Source organism: Molothrus ater, chromosome 12 (assembly GCF_012460135.2).
Source record: "Molothrus ater isolate BHLD 08-10-18 breed brown headed cowbird chromosome 12, BPBGC_Mater_1.1, whole genome shotgun sequence".
Classification (NCBI taxonomy): domain Eukaryota; kingdom Metazoa; phylum Chordata; class Aves; order Passeriformes; family Icteridae; genus Molothrus; species Molothrus ater.
This window is the reverse complement of record NC_050489.2, coordinates 16348565-16366581: the sequence shown is the minus strand read 5'-3', so window position 1 is coordinate 16366581 and position 18017 is coordinate 16348565. Positions and strand designations below refer to the sequence as shown.

Here is an 18017-nt window from a genome sequence, read left to right as displayed (position 1 = left end):
GTAATGGTGGCCTAGGAGTGCTTTTCTGAGACAGTTCTTGCTGGTTTTCCTGGACTTGATCAAGAAATGGTAATTGAAATGGATCATAATTGATTTCTGAGAGTTCTTAATGCAGTGTCTTTTAGTGCCCTGGGTTTTGCCATTTGAAAAAAATTAATTTTCTTTTGAAAAGCCCGCTGTGTGCCTGGTGTCTTTGGAAAGGCAGGAGACTGTGAATAGCATTATCATATATAATGGCTACCACTTATCATGTTCATTCTGATTATGTAAAACTGAAAATCACTGCAGTGAAATGAAGTTTCAATGTTTTTATTCAAAGCAGCTTCTCACAATGTATAAATACTGCATATTAACACACATGAAAAATACAACTTCTAAGGCACCCAGAAATGTGTCCATACACTAGTTACAGGACCATCAACAAATAAATTGTGTACAATTTGATCTAGACAGTCAATATTTGATATATCAGAAGATACAAGTCCCTCAGTACTGTACCAGTTTCAGAAAATATTTACAACACTGTGATATAGGGGTGCCTGTACCCTTATAATATTATAATATGTACTCATCATTACAAATATTAGAAACTGTTTTAGTCTGTTCCATGGCATTCTGACAAAATAACTTAAGGGCCTAATTTGCAAAGTTCTACAATTAATTTTTTGTGCAAGTTCTGAAAATAAATTTACATAGACATAACTTGTGAATTTTTGGTTCTTTGCTTCATCTCAGAGGTTTGGTAATAAGCCTTACCAATAGACATGCCATCCCAGCTGAACATCACTCCTTTCCCAATAGCTCAGTGGATACATCTTTCCCCCTTACACCTGACATGGATGAGGATGCAGTGTTTGAAGCAGAAAGAGACTGTTTGATCTTCGGTACAAATGTCAAACTAGTTCACTGGCAAAGGAACTAATGCTTGATTAGAATAATGCAATTCTTTGGTCCTTTGTTTTTTATGGAAGGCATAACATTTTTATTCACTAAAAATTGAAATCCTGTCTGTGAGCAAGCAAGCTAGTGAATGACTTTCAGTGTAGTATTTAAAATAGCAGTAAAGAGATTTAATATGGCTTAAAACATACGGTTAATTGGGCAGACACAGATAACACATCGAGGATAGCGAGTACCCAAATGTACTATGATAAGATTGTCTATAAGTCTCTTATGTAAACTTCTTTAGTGTCTCCTAAAGAGTGCTGGCTTTAGCCAGATTTGACTTTTATAGACCCAGCCACACAAAGCCTGAGATTAAACTACCATGGTTGGGAGCACAAATGCACAGTTTATATATAACAAAGCCCATGCTGACAAGTCTACCTATGTTGTTCAAAAGAAACAACCCGTATTATCCTTTTTACAAGAAAAACTTAAGGCCCTGTACTCTGATTTGCTAACTTTCTTACAGCAATTATTTGGGGAAGTCCTTAGTGCTGCACAAGCAATTATGCAGCTTTAAAGATTTCTTGTACCTAATGGTAAGGCTTATTCACAAATGCAATGCATTTATAAATTATATTTAAAACTGTAAAGGCTGGCAAAATAATTAAAAAACCCAAAACCAAAAATAAAACAAACCCCAACCAAAATTGTTTGTTCATCCCTAACATTAAAAGAGCATTTTATTCTAATGAAAAACTATTGGCACAAAACCATTATATTATAGATTAAAAGAACAGTTCATAGTAGTGAAAAAGATTGCCTAAAACGCATACCCTAACCTACCACAGAAATATAAAAGTTTATATTTTGAAAATATATACTGTATTAAAGTTTGTAAGCTTATTTATTTAAACAGAAATGTACTGAAATAGTAAACTAAGCAACACTTATCTACAGCAAAAATATACATGCAGGACAACACAAAATAAATCGCTTACCTTTAATATCTACAAATGCAAAACTGTAGAATTTTAAAGATTGTACAAAACAATTTACACAAGAATAAAATAACATACTTAAACAACAAATTGCATTTTTAATCTTAAATACTGTGAATATTAGTAAAGGTACCCAGACTAATATGTACAGTACATCTAGATATCTGAATACCTAGTAAGGATAGAAACACAAGAGAAAATTCAGATTCTGATATTTAAATACTGGAAAAGAAGCTTTCAACATTGTTATTACTCTTTTTTGAAGGGAAAATAGATTCCATGAAAACTAGATTGTAACTGTATAGATATGAATAATTAAAAATGTTAACTATGGTTAGCGCTTGCTTTAATGGAAAAATAATTATAGAAAATGTATTTCAACCATTCCTTTGTCATAAAAAATGCTAAGATACAGATATCTGAAAATTCAGATGAAATGGTGCAGTTTAAAAGATCCAACAATGTAAGATTCTTCTCTGTTTTCAAATCTCTTTCGGAACGCATTCCTTCACATTGCTGAGCAATCTTGCTATATTTATCTACAAAAACTAAGCATAGTATTGAAATAAACGTCCTAAAATCTTATTAACACATGACTAGGAGTTATGGCTCTCTGGACGGGAGTAAAGGAAATAAAGGAAATTGAGGAATCATGGTACTTTCCATTGCCTTTTGTTCTTTTTCTGAAGGTGTATGCTGGAGGCCTGATTGTGCAAACTCATGTGTGTGTGTGTGTGAGTGTTTGTGTGGTTTTCACTGGGGTAACCCCTCTTTTTCCAGGTGACTCTGTGTGCACCTGCCCTGCTGGGGGCCTGGGGCCTCGATCCAACGTGCCCCATGGTGCTGCTGGTTGTGGACAAAAACAAGGGTTGGTATAAAACAAGTGGTGCATCCATCACTTCAAATAGTTATTGAACGGTTCTCTTTCAGTTATTTTAAAATAAGCTAATGGTTTCAATAAGTTTCTTTTAAAAAACATTTTAAACAGGCTAATTAGAAGCCAGATTCTGTCTTTTTAATGAAGAATTTCCATGAGTACTTCTGCATTTAGAGTAATGATTTCCTTAAAATTCAGTGGTACAATTAGGGCATATAACCAGCACTTCTAATTATTTGTGGAAAAAGAAATGTTACATTAATATGTTGAAGGCTACTGTTTGCTGTAATCACCTGTTAACTTTACAAAGGCTTTGTTGAAACTCTTTATGGAAATGCTAAGAGGAAGAAAGCTGAGCAGCCTCATTTGCAGAGGTTTAAATCATAGTAAGTCACTGAGCTCAAGGGTGGAGAGCAAGTGCACAAATTACAAAGCAAACAAATGTGCAAAGCTTCTGCTTCAAGAGGTTTCAATTTGGGCGTACTACGATGGCAGGTGAAGTCTCAGAGCATGCTCCTGTCCTTTCCACACAAACTGCCCATAGCAGGAAAGAACTGAGAGACATCCAGTGTTCAGAAGTCTGTCAGTGTCACTGAACAGTACTAGGATCACATTCCAAAAGAGCAGATTGGATTTTCCTTCTTTATTGTGGACTGCTTTTATGGATAGCCATAAGTTCTTGTAACAGGTGCTGGGGTGGCCAGATGTGGAGAGCTGGGAAAAGCAAAACAAAATCTCTGCCTCCACTGAGTTCAATGCCTAGCACCTTGTATAAACTGCTGGCCCACACCCAAAGGCCTCCAGAGCAGAAATTATCTCACACCTGAGGAATCAGGCAACTAGACTAAGGCTCATAAGGATTTGCTTTTAGACTTCAGACCATAAGGGGTGTTTAAACCTGAAAAACAGTACGATGCCACACAAGGGCACCACTCACCCTGTTACTGATATTGGCTAACAGGAGTATAGTAAACTTAAATATAGCATCTGGTTGGTGAGCCCTTCAGTGCTCCTCAAGAAGGCAGAAAGTGAAGAGAGACTTAAGGGGGACTCACTGTGTCAGAACCCACGTTTTTTTCTCTTAACCCTGGCAAATGAATCTGTTTTCATACATTTTTTGTACAGTTTTACACACAGAGGAGCATGCACGTGGCTGTTTCATTTACTGCCCACAATATTCTGTGGATTTTCTATATATTCTTTATTTTTCTACTCAGTTTGCTGCTAAAAATGTGTTTGCATTCTCATGTGATACCTTTAATTCAGTCTAACGGGTAATATGAAAATAAGATCTGTGATCAATAAACAGCTGAATATGAACACAAAATAAATAAGTTAAATAAATTTAACAAAGAAAAAAATTCTAGAAGTTTTTGTAAACTAACTTTACATATTATACATATAAATTATCAGATTTTTCCATTAAACTGTTAGAACTTAGAAAAAAATAATTATCATATTTCTAATGTATGGTTTTTGGGTCTACCAAAGGTCGTGCTGACCTGGATTTTAGACTGAGCCCTCTGTGTCAGCCCAGATGTGCTGCAACAGCAAGAATAAGTTAAGAAGGACAGACAAAATAAACCCTTACAGGTGGGTGAGCCTTGCTGGGCCTCAGTGGTGCTTCTCAGCCCATGGAATGTAGAGTTGGATGTGGATGAGCAATGTGAAAGATGCAGCCTCTGCACAGGTTACGTGCACTGAACGCCTGCCCACGTCTTGGTTACACAAAATCAAACCAGCTACAAGGCAGCTGTGCAGCTCACACAGCCACAGGCATTGGGATCACTGTCACAAATTCCTCACTGATGCATTGCCTCTGCTTCTCAAACATGGTCATGTCTGACTCTGGTCACAACTGGAGCAATTTCTCTTTAAGTTAGGCCAAGATATCAGACTTCATAAATTTTGTCTTGCAAGTAGCTGAATAATGAATCCAGTCCTTTGGAAGAACTCCACAGCTGTTTTAACATCTGACACTCCTTCTCGTTCACCTCTTCAAGTCCGGATTTCAGGAAGCTCCGCACGAGACATTTGGACTCTTCCAACACCTAAAGCCAAAATAGAACTCAGTATTTTATTCTGAATCTGAAAAAATTGTTGTGGATTACGGCGTGACCAGCATTTTTATACTGACTCTGTTTTACGATCTAAGTAACTCCTTTGGGCACAGAAATTACATTTGATTTCTAGCCACAACTCCCTGTGCTGATAGTCAGCATCTTTAAGAATTGAGGCTGATGGGTTAGTGCCAGGTTTTTAAAAGAATGAGGGATTCTAGAGTACCTTAGTTTATTGAAGGTCTGCCATGAAGCACAACGAGCTGAACTCCCTCACACTGAAATGAAAATCTGTGAGGGACAATATACTGGCTACCTGTTTTCTGGAAGGTGGCCTTTAAGGGTAGACATGTTGGAAACCCAAATGTGGATGTCCATTATCTTTAACAATTTTCCCTCATGTATTATTTCATTATCAATACAGAAATTAATACTGCAAATCCCTTTTTAAGCCTATTTGCTTACATTTTTATAAAAGTTGAATATTTTGTAAAAGAATGGTGCAAAGCAAAACAAACCCTCTGACTGTGTTCTGGAGTTAGATTTACTTGGCAGATACAACAAATCACCTGAGATCTTTGCAATAGAAAGCCCAATCTCAAGCCCTTAGTAATTGTTGCAAGTTCTGAAAGGCACAAACTGCAGGTCCATGGTTGCTCCCATAGTTCAAGCCATTTTTCCCAGACCCATTTTTAAGCGCATTGAGATTGATTCCTTTAAATTAGTTTTAAAATACACACCACCAGTATGTATCTCACAAGGACCTCAACTGGTCAAACAAACCCAGTAATAATTCCTACATTACTGATTTTCTGAGGACAGGAGATTTAATATAACTAACACAGTGTTCTGTGGGAAGGGAGGTGCATTCTCTTCACTCAGCTTTGTCAAGACCTTGATGTTAAGCCCAGTTCCTACATGTTGTGGGTTTCAACACTGCTATTGCAAAGTAGTATTTGTCTTTAACTCAAGTAAATGGTGTTCATAGCAAATCAAGGACCCTGTGCATTTTTTGTGGTCTGTTTGTGAACAAGTCTTTGAAGGTTTATCTTTGTCCACAAGTCAGCAATGGTCTTTCCAAGGGGTCTTGAGAAAATTTCATTGACAGCCAATAGCAGTGAGGGAAGGAAGAATTCACAGTAAAGCCCAGAGGTTTTCCCAACTCAAATAATACACACTATATCAGCATCATCAAATAAAATTCTGCTTCATTTCCAGAGAATTTCATTCTCAATGTCTTCTGTGAGATCTAATCTACACTTTGTTTAATTAAAAATCTCTTGTGTCTCTACCTCCTTTTACAGCAGATCTTTTCAATGAAACTGAAGGATGCTGAGACAGTTTCAGACATAGGAAATACAGCAAGAAACTATAACAGTTTTCACTTTAATTACTGCAGTTTTATTGCAGCCAGTATCACTTTCTTCACTACATGTTTTTTAAACAAGGATGTGCCCAGAATAGGAGTATATCTGCCTGAAGGGAAAAACCTCTAGGAAGACAGGAAAGGATTTTCTTTCAACTTTTGTGTACACAAAAGGAAAGTTATAATACACTGTGACCAGAATGTGTTCAAATCCCTCTTGTCTGGATCTCACCTCTCCTTCACAGCAGAGCTTAGCTGGCACTATCCTGCCCTTCTGTCTGGAACATTCTGCACCAGGAGTGCAGGTGCAGAAAGAAGGCAGATTCAGCTGAAATCCTGTCCTGTAGGCCAGGACAAAGTGAAGGGCAAATCTGTTTTCTTACAGGTTTCCCAGTACAGTTGTAGAGTTTCAGACTGTTACACCTTCATGCAGGAAACCTGTGCTAAAATCCCCTTTCAAAATCTGGGGCAAGGAGGTGCCACTCATTGAATAAATGCCAATATTGTGAAAGGAAATAACTCCCCCCATCCTGATCCCTGAAAAATGAGAAACTCCATGGGCTCACTGTTTCCTATCCAGGTTTTCTGATGTCAGCCTTCTTTCACAGGTATGGTTGAGGAAACTGAGGTCCCACATGTGACAAGCTTTGGGAGCTCACCTTACCTCTGTGTAATGTCTGTGAAATTTAATGAGGGACTTTGATTTCTTACCACTGCACTGCAGGATGCCATTTCTTTCACTCGTAGCATCACTTCTTGGCTGAATGTTGTTGGCCAAAATACTTGTGACACCAGTCCTCTGCTGCAGGCTTCCTGTGCTGTCAGCTTTCTCCCACAGAACAACATTTCATTTGCCTGTGAAACCAAAAGACTCTGGTAATCTTGGGTTATAATTCCCTTCAAATTTTTCTCATACTTGCCTGCTATTTTTACGATTAAATTACAAATGTTCTTCTGTATCTTTCTATACTGCAAAATACTTTAAAAGGAGTTTCAGTAGCTATTTAAGGATTGTGCAGGTGGCCAGAGCACAGCATGGGTTTAATTTAAGAGAAATGTGCTGGCATGCATGGTGAATCTGTATTGCTGATCTTACAAGTGTAACTATCAGTGATACTGTGTGGAGAGTCATGGAACCCAGTAGGAAATATTTGTGGGGCAAATTCTGATTTACTATACTGGTAAAAGCTAAGCAGTCTTACTGGAATCATTGTGGATTATCTTTAAAGAGCATAGAGCAGTATCTGGCTGTCTTACTGCCCACTCCTAACATGATGCAGACAACTACTCTGCAAGGTTATTCTGCTAATGCATTTCTTCACTTTTCTACCATGATGTTGACAATCTTTGCTTTTTCAATCTTTCTTGTGTACAGCAGGTGTTGTATATTGAATTCCAAGATTATTTCATGATAAGAAGTTGGTAGTGATTAGATGAACTTTCCACAGATTTCATTTTCATTAAAGACAATTAAGAAAATTGTTTACTTTTTAAAGAGAGAAAGAATCGGGAATTTATGAAAGGTTCTTCAGCAATTTGAGGTGGAAAACCTTACCAGTGCAACACCCAGAATTTGTGGGAATGTGTATGACGAGCAGCCAGCTGGAGTGAGTCGGATTGTTGCATATGGTGTCTGAAACCAAGCCTTCTCACTTGCCCAAACGATATCACAGAGTGGTAAAATAGAAGCTCCTAACCCCAGAGCAGGGCCGTTGATAGCAACCACAATTGGCTTCTTAAATTGAATAAAAGCTTTTACAAAATCCCTAAAATAAAAAATAAAAGAAAGATCTTGAATACAGAAGTAACACATAAATATCCAAGTTTAAAGTACTTAATCTGAAAAAAAATTGATGAAGAACACAACAAATGGCCAGTTTTATGAGGTCAGAACTGCAAGATACTTTTTAGTTTGCACATGGAAAAGTCTGCTTATTTTTAGTTATTTAATCTTTCTGAGTACCTATTGCATAGTTTTGTGTATGTTGTATATGGCCTGATTAAGTGGATTGCACTGAGTGTTGTACTTTTTTCAGGAAGGTTTGGTTGGGTTACTTTTACTTCTGGACCAGTAACTCCTGAGTTTGAACACGCAGCACTTCTTGGTCTGCTCCACAGTGGCTGGGATGGACCCTGTTTGGCTGCTGATGAAATATAAGAGTCCGATTTCTTTTTTTTTTTCCAAAAAGTTCTCTTAAGATTCTGAGTCAAAGATTACTGCAAGTCCCATCAGTGGATTGGGAGATTGTAAAGTTTATGGCACCAGCAGAAAGAACAAGACGTGCAAAGAGGAGTCAGAGAAATATTTGAACAGGATGAGTGATCTTCAGTTGGGTCTTCATTGCAAAAATCTTCAGCAAAGCTGTTAAAAAGCAGATGCCCTTGCCTGACTACCCCAGTAATGTGATGAGAAATTACAGGGAAGTTAAATGTCATCAGATTCATCTGGATGAATGAACTAGAATATGTTAAATTCTGTGCAATGAGGAGATCTTTTAAATAAGCTACCTACCAGCAGCTGTGGAAAGACATCTGTTGAATGGAACGGCCTTTACACCAATTAGGAAAAAGTAAGAGTGTAATTGTGGGCAAATTATGGGCTCCAGCAGCTCAGTGCACAGCAGGTATATGGAGGCAAACGAGATGCTCAGTTATTTTAGAAAAAAGACATGGATAAATCAAATTCCAAGCAAAAGAGGAGATTCTCTCCCTGCCCTGGGTGTTTATTAGATCCAGAGTGCATCTTTGCTAACAGATTTTAGGAAAGAACATTTTGTCAAATGTACCCTTTGATGAGTTGTTGCTCTCCCACTGAGGTCAAAAGGATCCAGGCCTCTGTACCTGAGCACAGGTGGGCCTTGCAGGTTAGAGAGCACATGTGGCAACTGGGCTGAAGTGCAGGGGCACTGGCTGTGTTTAAAATGAAGACAAAGAGTCTGAGATGACCCAGCATTAAATTTTCAATTAATACATTCTGTTTTTGAAGTCCTCTAGTAAGGAGGACCATGGGAAAATAGAGAATTGATGCAGCTCTGTTCACAGTAGTAAACCAGGAGATGACTGTCAAGACAAAGAGAGTGAAATAAAGAACATGGTTTTTGTCTGTTCAAGACCATTTCTGTCTAGAGGAGAGCAGGGTTAAGGAGAGTTGTGATTAGTTTTTGTTGCAGATACAATGCTCTTCCCTTATCTCATTATTTCTTCGGTTGTTTATGACTGAGTAGTGACTGTGGATCACTGCACCTCATTAATTCCAGAATTTTGAGAACCTCAGTAGTTACGTAAGTCTTTCAGACAGGACTGCAGATGTGAATAGGGATGTGATGAATGATAGGTAAAAAGAAAGCAAACTAAGGATAAATGGTGGCAGTAAATCTGAGGACCCTGTGGAGGCAGATAAAACCAGTGTTGTGGAGAGAAGCAGGAATCATGGTGATAAATGGGACTGGAAGTGAATATGGAAAAGCAATTTGGGATGTGGAGAGGAAACATAATGTGGAGGAAGAATAAAGCAGAACACATTAATGGAGGGGAAGAGTTGAAGAAGTCTTCATATGAGTGATCAAGGAAGGGAGGACCTGGAGAGAGTGGAACACAAGAGAAGGCACAGAGAGCCTCTGTCATGAGGGAAGAATGGGGAGCACAGAGGATGGTAAAATGGATGGGTATGGAACATGCTACCTCTAGGATGGAGTGGAAGGCTACAATACTGGGAGATGATGAGGGGAACAAATGCCTGCCTTTGGTCTCCAGAAGCTGCCGTGACCAGCACTCCATTTATCTTTGTTTCCTGTTTGGTGCCTTGTTTCAGTGGGTTGTCTCTGTACCCTGAACTTGGCATGTTTCCTTGTCTCCAAACCATAAGTTCACACAGGGAGTTTCTGGGCTGCAGGATCCTTGTTTCAATTCAAAGCAGTCTTTGAAAAGGATTTCACATTATAGCTGCTGTTGCACAGTAGATCCAGATGCTTAAATATAGGAAAAACTTTCTGCAGGAGGCTTCTGGATTTGCTAGAGCATATCTGGGAGGCTGACCATGGAATACATGCTGGGATGCTCAGACATCTCTGCACTGTTCCAGGCTCTTGCTGCTGGTCAGGGCTTGCAGGCTTCACATCCAGGGCTGTAAAGAAGCTGAGCAAGTAAATTTGTCCTTGTCTGTTTTCTTCTGAGCACACCCAGAATGTTGTGGCTCAGGTCCCACAGCGCTGCCCAGCTGGTGCTGTGAGCCCAGTGCTGGGAATGCCTTCCAGGAGTGAGTCCATCCCAGGGCTCTGCAGGTACACTGGTGGGACTGGGACGGAGCTGCAGTGCTGCACATCCATTCATTGCCAACCAGTGGCTGAGGGCACAGCACCAGTGACTGAACCATTCATGGGAGAGGAGACTTGACAGGGATTGAAACTTCAGCTGTAACTTGTGACCGGTCCAGGAGAGCCACGCTTTGGAGAGTGGAAACACATGGTAACCAAGATTTCAAATTCGCTTTGATACAAGTCTAACTTGATGTAAAGCAGTGGAGGCAGAGATCCATGGATGTATTTAAGGACATCCAAACCACTGAAAAAAGCAATGGACATTTTTTCTTCTCTTATTACAGTTTATTTTCCATGAGCTGAGTCCTTTGTTCACAGAAAGCACAGAGAGTGCTAAATGGAAAACGTAGGGTATTGTTTCCAGAAGTACAATAAAAATCTATTTTCAGTGGGCCTGAAGCCGACATTCTTGACAAGGTACAAGCAGTACATTGTACCAGTATTTCAAGAGTGTTCTCTGAGTCCAAGGGTGGAAAAACTGAGTATCACAGTCTGGCTTATACTTATTTAAATGTTGGATTGATAAGTACACCTGTATATTAGATGTGTGCAAATAAATGTAAATTTATATAACAACACCTAACTGCACAATTTTTACAATAATACTAAATTTGTATCTTTTGGTAGGTGGTGAGTGTGCCTGTGTTTTCAAACAAGAATTTTGATTTTCTACCCTCACTTTTTTTTGTTCCACATTTTTAAAAACCCCTCACATTTAAAAAAATAAACTTCGACTGTGTCCTTCAAAGGGTTTCTCTTTTAAAAAATATCACTCCATGACATTTGAGCATATTTAGGGTCTTATAAACAGCTTGTAACTTACTACATTTAAGAAGTATCTTTAAAGTCTTTCAAAATAATTGCTACTTTGAGAATTTCAAAATTTTTTAACCTGGAATCCAAGCTGATCTGCAGTAGTTGAGATAATTGGTGGTTAATATACTTTGTGTAATACCTAAACCTGATCTTATGTTACACTAATAAATTCCAAGTAGAGATATCTTGTAAAAAAAATCTTTAATATTCCTTCATAGAATTGTTGCATAAAGTTTTAAAGCTCTCAGAAGAATACTTATTTGTAGAAAATGGGGGGAAAAAAAAGGACCAAATTGTCTCCTGGTACAGACTGGTGAAATACCATTGGCTTTAGTGGAATAATATTGATTTATACTGGAAAATCTGCCTAGTGGATAATGGAACATTTGGTGATGTGTCGTGCAGATTGATTTGCAGACTGCATGTCATAAACCCTGGAATTCTATTAAGGTGATGTGATATATATATATATATATAAGGAAAGTCGCATTTTAGTTACAAAACTAAAATTACATTTACATATATATTAAGTAATTTAAATTTAAGAAGAAGAGTGGAGACCCTTCTAGTAAGGTTCTGAAATACAGTGGCAGACTGCTATTTCAACAGAATATAAGCCATGGATTCCCATTTGGACTGAAATTAATTAAAATGACGAACATTAAAACAAGTAAAAGATCTGCCGTTCAGGAACCACTTTAGAACATGAAGCAATATTGAATTTGGAAAAACAAAAACAAAGTTGTATTTGATTTTGGAGGAATGATTTGAAATATTAAATACAGAGAATTAGAATAAAATAAATCCCTATGGATATTAGCACTGGAATAAATGTGCTTTCTTTTCTAATATGGAAAGGTCCAAGTTTGTTTTTACTAAACAAATTTGCAGGACTATAATTGGAATGCAATCAACATTTAAATATACAACATTTTTGGACCTGATAAATATCTTTATAATCACACACTGCATTTCATAATTTAGAGATCATAGGTAAGCTTGGGTCACCTTATAGCTTCTGCAATCCTAGTGCTTTCCTTTCTTCTGTCATTGGATAACCTGCCAATTAAATATGAGTAATCTAGGCCACTACAGAATACACTTCCCACTGCGCTGAGAAGTAAGAGTTTACTGTCATCAGCTGATGCATTGCACAATGCTCTCCGAACTTCCTTCATGATCTGTGGATAAAGAAAAGTAAACAATTCGACATGCATGCCGTGGCAATATCATCTCCCTACTTTTACAAACCTTATTGATTTTGAGAGACTTAAATTTTGGGCACTATTAATAGTTACATCAATTATATAGAGAATTTTAATACAGAATGATATTAGAATCATTAGAATGATAACACTGAGAGTTTGCAGAATATTTTCTATTTGGCAGTGCTTTCTTGATGTTTTTTTAATTCCAAGAAGTTTTAGGAGTTGGCGGTTCTTTGTTGTATGGGAAATTCTACCCAGCTTATGCTATTTGATTGCAATTTAATAATTTCAATATCTCTTCTTTATTTTCATTGTGTACATCACTGTATCCTCAGGAACATGTTTATCATAGCAAAAGCCTATTATTAACCTCAACAGCTTGAAAGCAGAATTTGTAAACCCCAGTTTTAAATTCTTCAACTATTTTGGTTTATATGACTTCAACCAGAGCAAAGCAGGACAAGAGGACATCATATACATCAACATGACAAATATATTCTTCATTTTTACAGTTTACAAAAGGTAAATCATTAAAGTCCCTTGAAAAAGAGACATTTTAACTTTGTTTTACAACTGGATCAAGCTATTAATTACACCACAAAACAAACCTAATCAAAATCTGTATAGAGTTGAGCTGCTGGTATTGTAGGAAAATGGCCTTTCACCTGAGCAGAGAATTGTTTCCTAATGACTTTTAAAAGGAAATTTTATTTCATAAACTTCTGATGCTTAACTTCTTGTTTGGTCACAGATGGGCATGGTTTGTGAGCTGTAACTCATTTCAGCCCCCTCTCCTCTATAATGTGCTCCTCATTTCAAATAATTTGCTCCTCACTGCAAGGGCCCTGATTTCTTCTAGTGTGACACCTCCTGTCCTTAATCATACCCATGTGTCAAAGTATTTCCTATAGACATGGTCCTGCTATCTCAAAGTTTTCTCTTTTGCACCAAAAGATTTGCTGTTGGTGTAAATTTAGGTAAGAGAGAGCTAAATGTGGCTGGGGATTTAAATAGAGTTTCCATGTGAGAGAAACCCAAGATTTTTTAGCCTGTGATTATTTCTGTTCACTACTTTCTGTTACAAAAACTTCTTTAGATCTCTGAAGTGCCTTGTTTAAGAAATGTCCCTGAACACTGAAGTTTTGTTGATGCCACCCCCTGGTTAGCCTTTTAATAGAAATCCTATGGGTTGTGCTGCTTTCCCTATGGGTTTGTGTAAAGATGAGTATTACTGGCTGCTGGGACTGGCCATGAGAGAGCAGCTGGTGAACTTTCAGATGCTTGACTGCTACAAGAGCACTTCAGAACGCCTGTAAGACTGAGTGTGTGACAGTGGGTGGAAGTGAAGTAATTAAAAGCTGCAGAATTTGGAAGTGTATTTGAAATTCTTATGCAGGTACAAAAATGTCATCAGCAATTTTAGGAGCACTGTTTATTCTGAGAGTCTCAGAGGCTGTCTCAGCCCTCAGCTTAGAGAAACACAGCAACACTGCACATATAATGGGGAAACAAAGGGGAAAACCCCCGAAAACCTTTAATCAGTGTTAAAATAGAAACTTTAGAATGTGGTAGACATTAAAATTTAAAAAAAAGTATTTTGGTTTTCCTAGTTCCATCTGAATGCAATGTTATCCTCTTAATTCAGGGTAAAAGATCTCACAATCTGCTCTTTCTTAGGGTGAATGTATAAATAATATTAGGGAATACATTTTTCCATCCAGTGTTGCATTAAGTATGATGCCATGACGATACCCATTCAGCAAGTTCCTTTATTATTCCCCTTCCTTCAGTGGTATTTGCCTTTGAGCCACCTCTTTGCTGTCACCAGTGATCTCTCCTTCACACCCATCATTCTGTTACAAACCTGCCTCTTTTTTATCTCGCCCCTCACTGATCTGGATGACTAAAGCCATCTAAAACCCATCCAAATTTTTGAGCCGAGGTTACATTTCTTGTAAGAAAAACCAATATTCTGCCATCACTGTTTTTCTAGTGTTTTAGAGAGGATGACATTGAGTCTGTTATTAGGAATCAATTTCTCAGATATGGTTAAAAGTGGGAAAGCTTTGGTTACTACTTTTGAGCAGGAGGGGAAATTTAGTTCCCCTGCTCCACTTGTTTGTATCAAAAGGAAACCATTATGTATCAGCATTATCAGGCTCCAAAAAGTATAGTTTTTTCTAAAGAGCCTTGTCATTCACTTTTATCATCCAGAGGTGCTTGGAGGCTCACTGGAATCCAGCAATGCCAGCCAAGTCCACGCTCCCTCCCTTGGTCAGGAACTTTGCCACGGTTCCTTTGCAGGTCCCTTTGTCACTTGGCCTGGCTGCAGCAGCTGCTGCTCACTGCTGCCTCTGAGCCTTGGCTTTCCCCATGGGTTATCTGGGGATGGGCATTTCTCCCCAGCTATTTCTGTGATTACAGGGAAGCTACGAGCAGGAAAATAATTATAAGAGATCTAGTTTGTCTGCAAGGTTGCAGAACTGTGTGGTGAACTGTAGTACTGTAAAGTAAATATAATCTTAGTTTGGAACTGCTCTCTGTTTTAGGGACAAATTTCTGTTTCATGTGGTAGTGAATTCAGTTCTCAAATACAGAGATACAACCTGTCTTTAGTTACATTTCTTTGTCAGATTCCATATTCTTTTTCTTTCTTCCACAGCCCTTAAACCTTTCCCCATCTTGCTAAAACTATGGCATTAGTCCAATAAATTTTATTTTCTCTAGTGGACCAGATCTAATGCTACTATTTCCAGAGCTCCTTAGCAATATTCGCCAGATCTATGCTTTTATTATTTAGCTTTTTTATGGCCTTTTAGGTAATTTTCAGTTGTGGGGACAGTATTTCTTTTTGAATGCATTTGATGAAAGTTTCTGAGGCAGTATTTACACAACAGTATGGGCCAGTTATTTAGGTTATGATAGTTGACTGGATTGTAAATTTAGACCAGACCTAGTGCTTCACTTACTGTTTTATTGAAACACAAATATATCATAAAATTATCACCTTCTCAGAAGTTGCTTATATTTTTAATCCTGTCAAGTAAGTAATCTCATTAATTCTTGAACAGGACATCTTATATTGCAAAATAAACATGAACCAGTTAAAAACTTAATTAAACTTCTAAGAGCTTATTTTAATGCCTTTTGCTGGAAGTAGGAAATTTCCAAAGGTATTTGGTGCCCTTTGCTTTCCATCTTGCTTACAGTCTGGGAAAATCAAAGAGCTAGGAATTTATCACCACAATTACATAAAGTATTTGAACAGAAATCTCTTGTTCACATAAATAGAAACACTAATTAATAAAAGTTAACTTTTCTCAATCTCTGAGGACTCACTGTGATATTCTTAAAGGTAATTTAAGAATATTCTTCAAGATAATTTAATTTATTCTGTAAATATTACCCTAAACCCAAATTTTAAAGCCATTCCATTGTTCTTAGAACATCTTCCCGACTTGTGCTTTCTAACATAAATGAATTTTGTGTTACGGGTTCCGAGTCCTTTCTGTCCAGCACCTAAAGGATTTGGGAACCTCGAAAGCCGCAGAAGCACTGGCCCAAACCCACAATTTACTTTTGTGTAGAGAGAAGAGCTACAGAGAACAGTAAACTTGTACCTGCCTCTTTTTTATTATTTCCAGGTTAGGAAAAGTGAAGGCAAACCAGTGCTCCAAAATGTACCTGGCAGAACTTTATACCTTGTTATTCAGATTTGAAATTTGAAACCTGATTCTTGTGTGTGAGAAGATACTTGAGGTAGTTCTGTCACTCTTGGGTGGAAGCACCGGCTGTTTAGAGAATGTTTCACTTTTAATTCAGGGGAATATTAACTCCTAGCTCTGTTTATAGTGTTAAATGAGAAGAGCTGATGGGTCCATTTAGTCTGAAACAGAATTTGGATCCTTGAGATGTGCTGAGTTAAAACAGCAGCAGCACCACTGGAGAAGGAACTTCAGGAGCAGCAAAAGTCCCACAAGAAAAAATGCCCGAATGGAATTCATAATTAAATATTTCAGAAATGTATTTAAAAAACAAAAGTAGCAAGCCTAAGCTACTGAAATAAGAACAAGCTGTGCTGTTTCGTGGCACTGCCTTGGAAGTTTTATAAACTCTTGTAAAAAATAAGAAACAATTTCTATAGTGCCCTGAACATTTCTGTAGAAAGAACTCAATTACTAAAGAAGCACAGAGCCAACATCAATCAGTGCAAAGGCTGCTGGAAGAGCATTGGCACATTCCATGCTAAAATCACCTGCACAAACGGGATTACCAATAACATAGGATGAAGAGTCAGGTAGAATTCCCTAGACTTTAATTTTTTTTGGGGGTATAAATAACTTCTTTGCTATTTTAATTAAATTGGCATAAATACCGGGGCCAATGGTTGAACACAATCATTAATTTCATCTGAAGATTCCTATAAAGCCAAAAGGGAAGCAGAGCTGTTGAGGGGTGAATGGGATTTTGTATAAGCTTAGGTTTAAAAGTTTAAAATGACTGTTTGCAGTGCACACCTTTTTTTTCTTTAACATAGATGGCCAAGTATAACCAGGCCACTATTTAAGCACATCAAATAAACCTGCTCTGAATAAATGATTCATTTGCTATTTGGCAAACATAATTTACTGAATGTCTAATAAAGCTTGAAGTTAGCACTTCTTTACACAAAGTGAAACACACTTTCTTCATTTTGTAGGAATTGTGTGTTTGTATTTTCGTATTCACTGGGGACAAAAGGCATCAAAACTGAAAATGCTCTGAACATCCCTAAAATGCTTTGTCAGTTCGCCTCACCTGTGGCTATGGGTGACAAACTGCAGGGACAAGCCATTCAACACCTTCCTTCTTTCAGTTCCTGGGGTTTTTGCTGTAATTGCCAGCAAGAATGTGAAATTGCCAGTCCTGGAGGTGCTGGATTTTGTGGTGTGAATGATCATGGGCAGCAGCCTGGACTGAGGCCAAAGGAGCTGTTTCATGTTTACAGCCATGAGTCTTCCAAGGGCAAGAGCCTGTGATCACTCTTGGCCTGGATGAGGTTTAAACAGACAATCTCCATGTGGAGAACTCAATACCTGATTAATTCCTGACCATCCTGGTCAGTAAAGTGGTTTTCTAAAATGCATTTCCTGGTTTTCAAGTGAGCTTCAATAAAGGTTCTAGAAATAGTCTGTGCTGGTGATGCAGGGAGAGGACTATTACATGCTTATCATTTATTCTTCCACAGAGGTGGGTTCCTGGCATATTGAAAACTCTCAAAGGATGAAATGGATTGGTTTGGCAGATCCAAAGAGGCTGAATTAATCCCCTGGTTAGAGCATCTGAACTCTGCTGATGTGGAACAGCACAGCCAGCAATGTAAAGGTATGTCTGCTCTGACAGAACACAGACAGTCCATGATTTCATGCTTTTTCACGCCCTTGAGCTCCTTCATTTAAATTACCTGCAGTGTCAATTAGTGGTAATTAAGACAGAGATGGAGTGATGG

General features: G+C 38.0%; 1 protein-coding gene across 1 annotated transcript in view; it reads right to left on the bottom strand.

Annotated features, from left to right (window-relative positions):
• Positions 1 to 293: 293 nt before the first annotated feature.
• The window catches only part of CDYL2 (chromodomain Y like 2), a 60897-nt gene continuing 43173 nt past the window's right edge, over positions 294 to 18017 (bottom strand). The window contains exons 4-7 of the mRNA XM_036390427.2: positions 12330 to 12502; positions 7745 to 7955; positions 6901 to 7044; positions 294 to 4814 (exon numbers count right to left, since the gene is read on the bottom strand). Coding sequence (XP_036246320.1) covers positions 4656 to 4814; positions 6901 to 7044; positions 7745 to 7955; positions 12330 to 12502 — 687 coding nt within the window. The 3' untranslated portion in view covers positions 294 to 4655. The remainder of the gene's footprint in view (positions 4815 to 6900; positions 7045 to 7744; positions 7956 to 12329; positions 12503 to 18017) is intronic.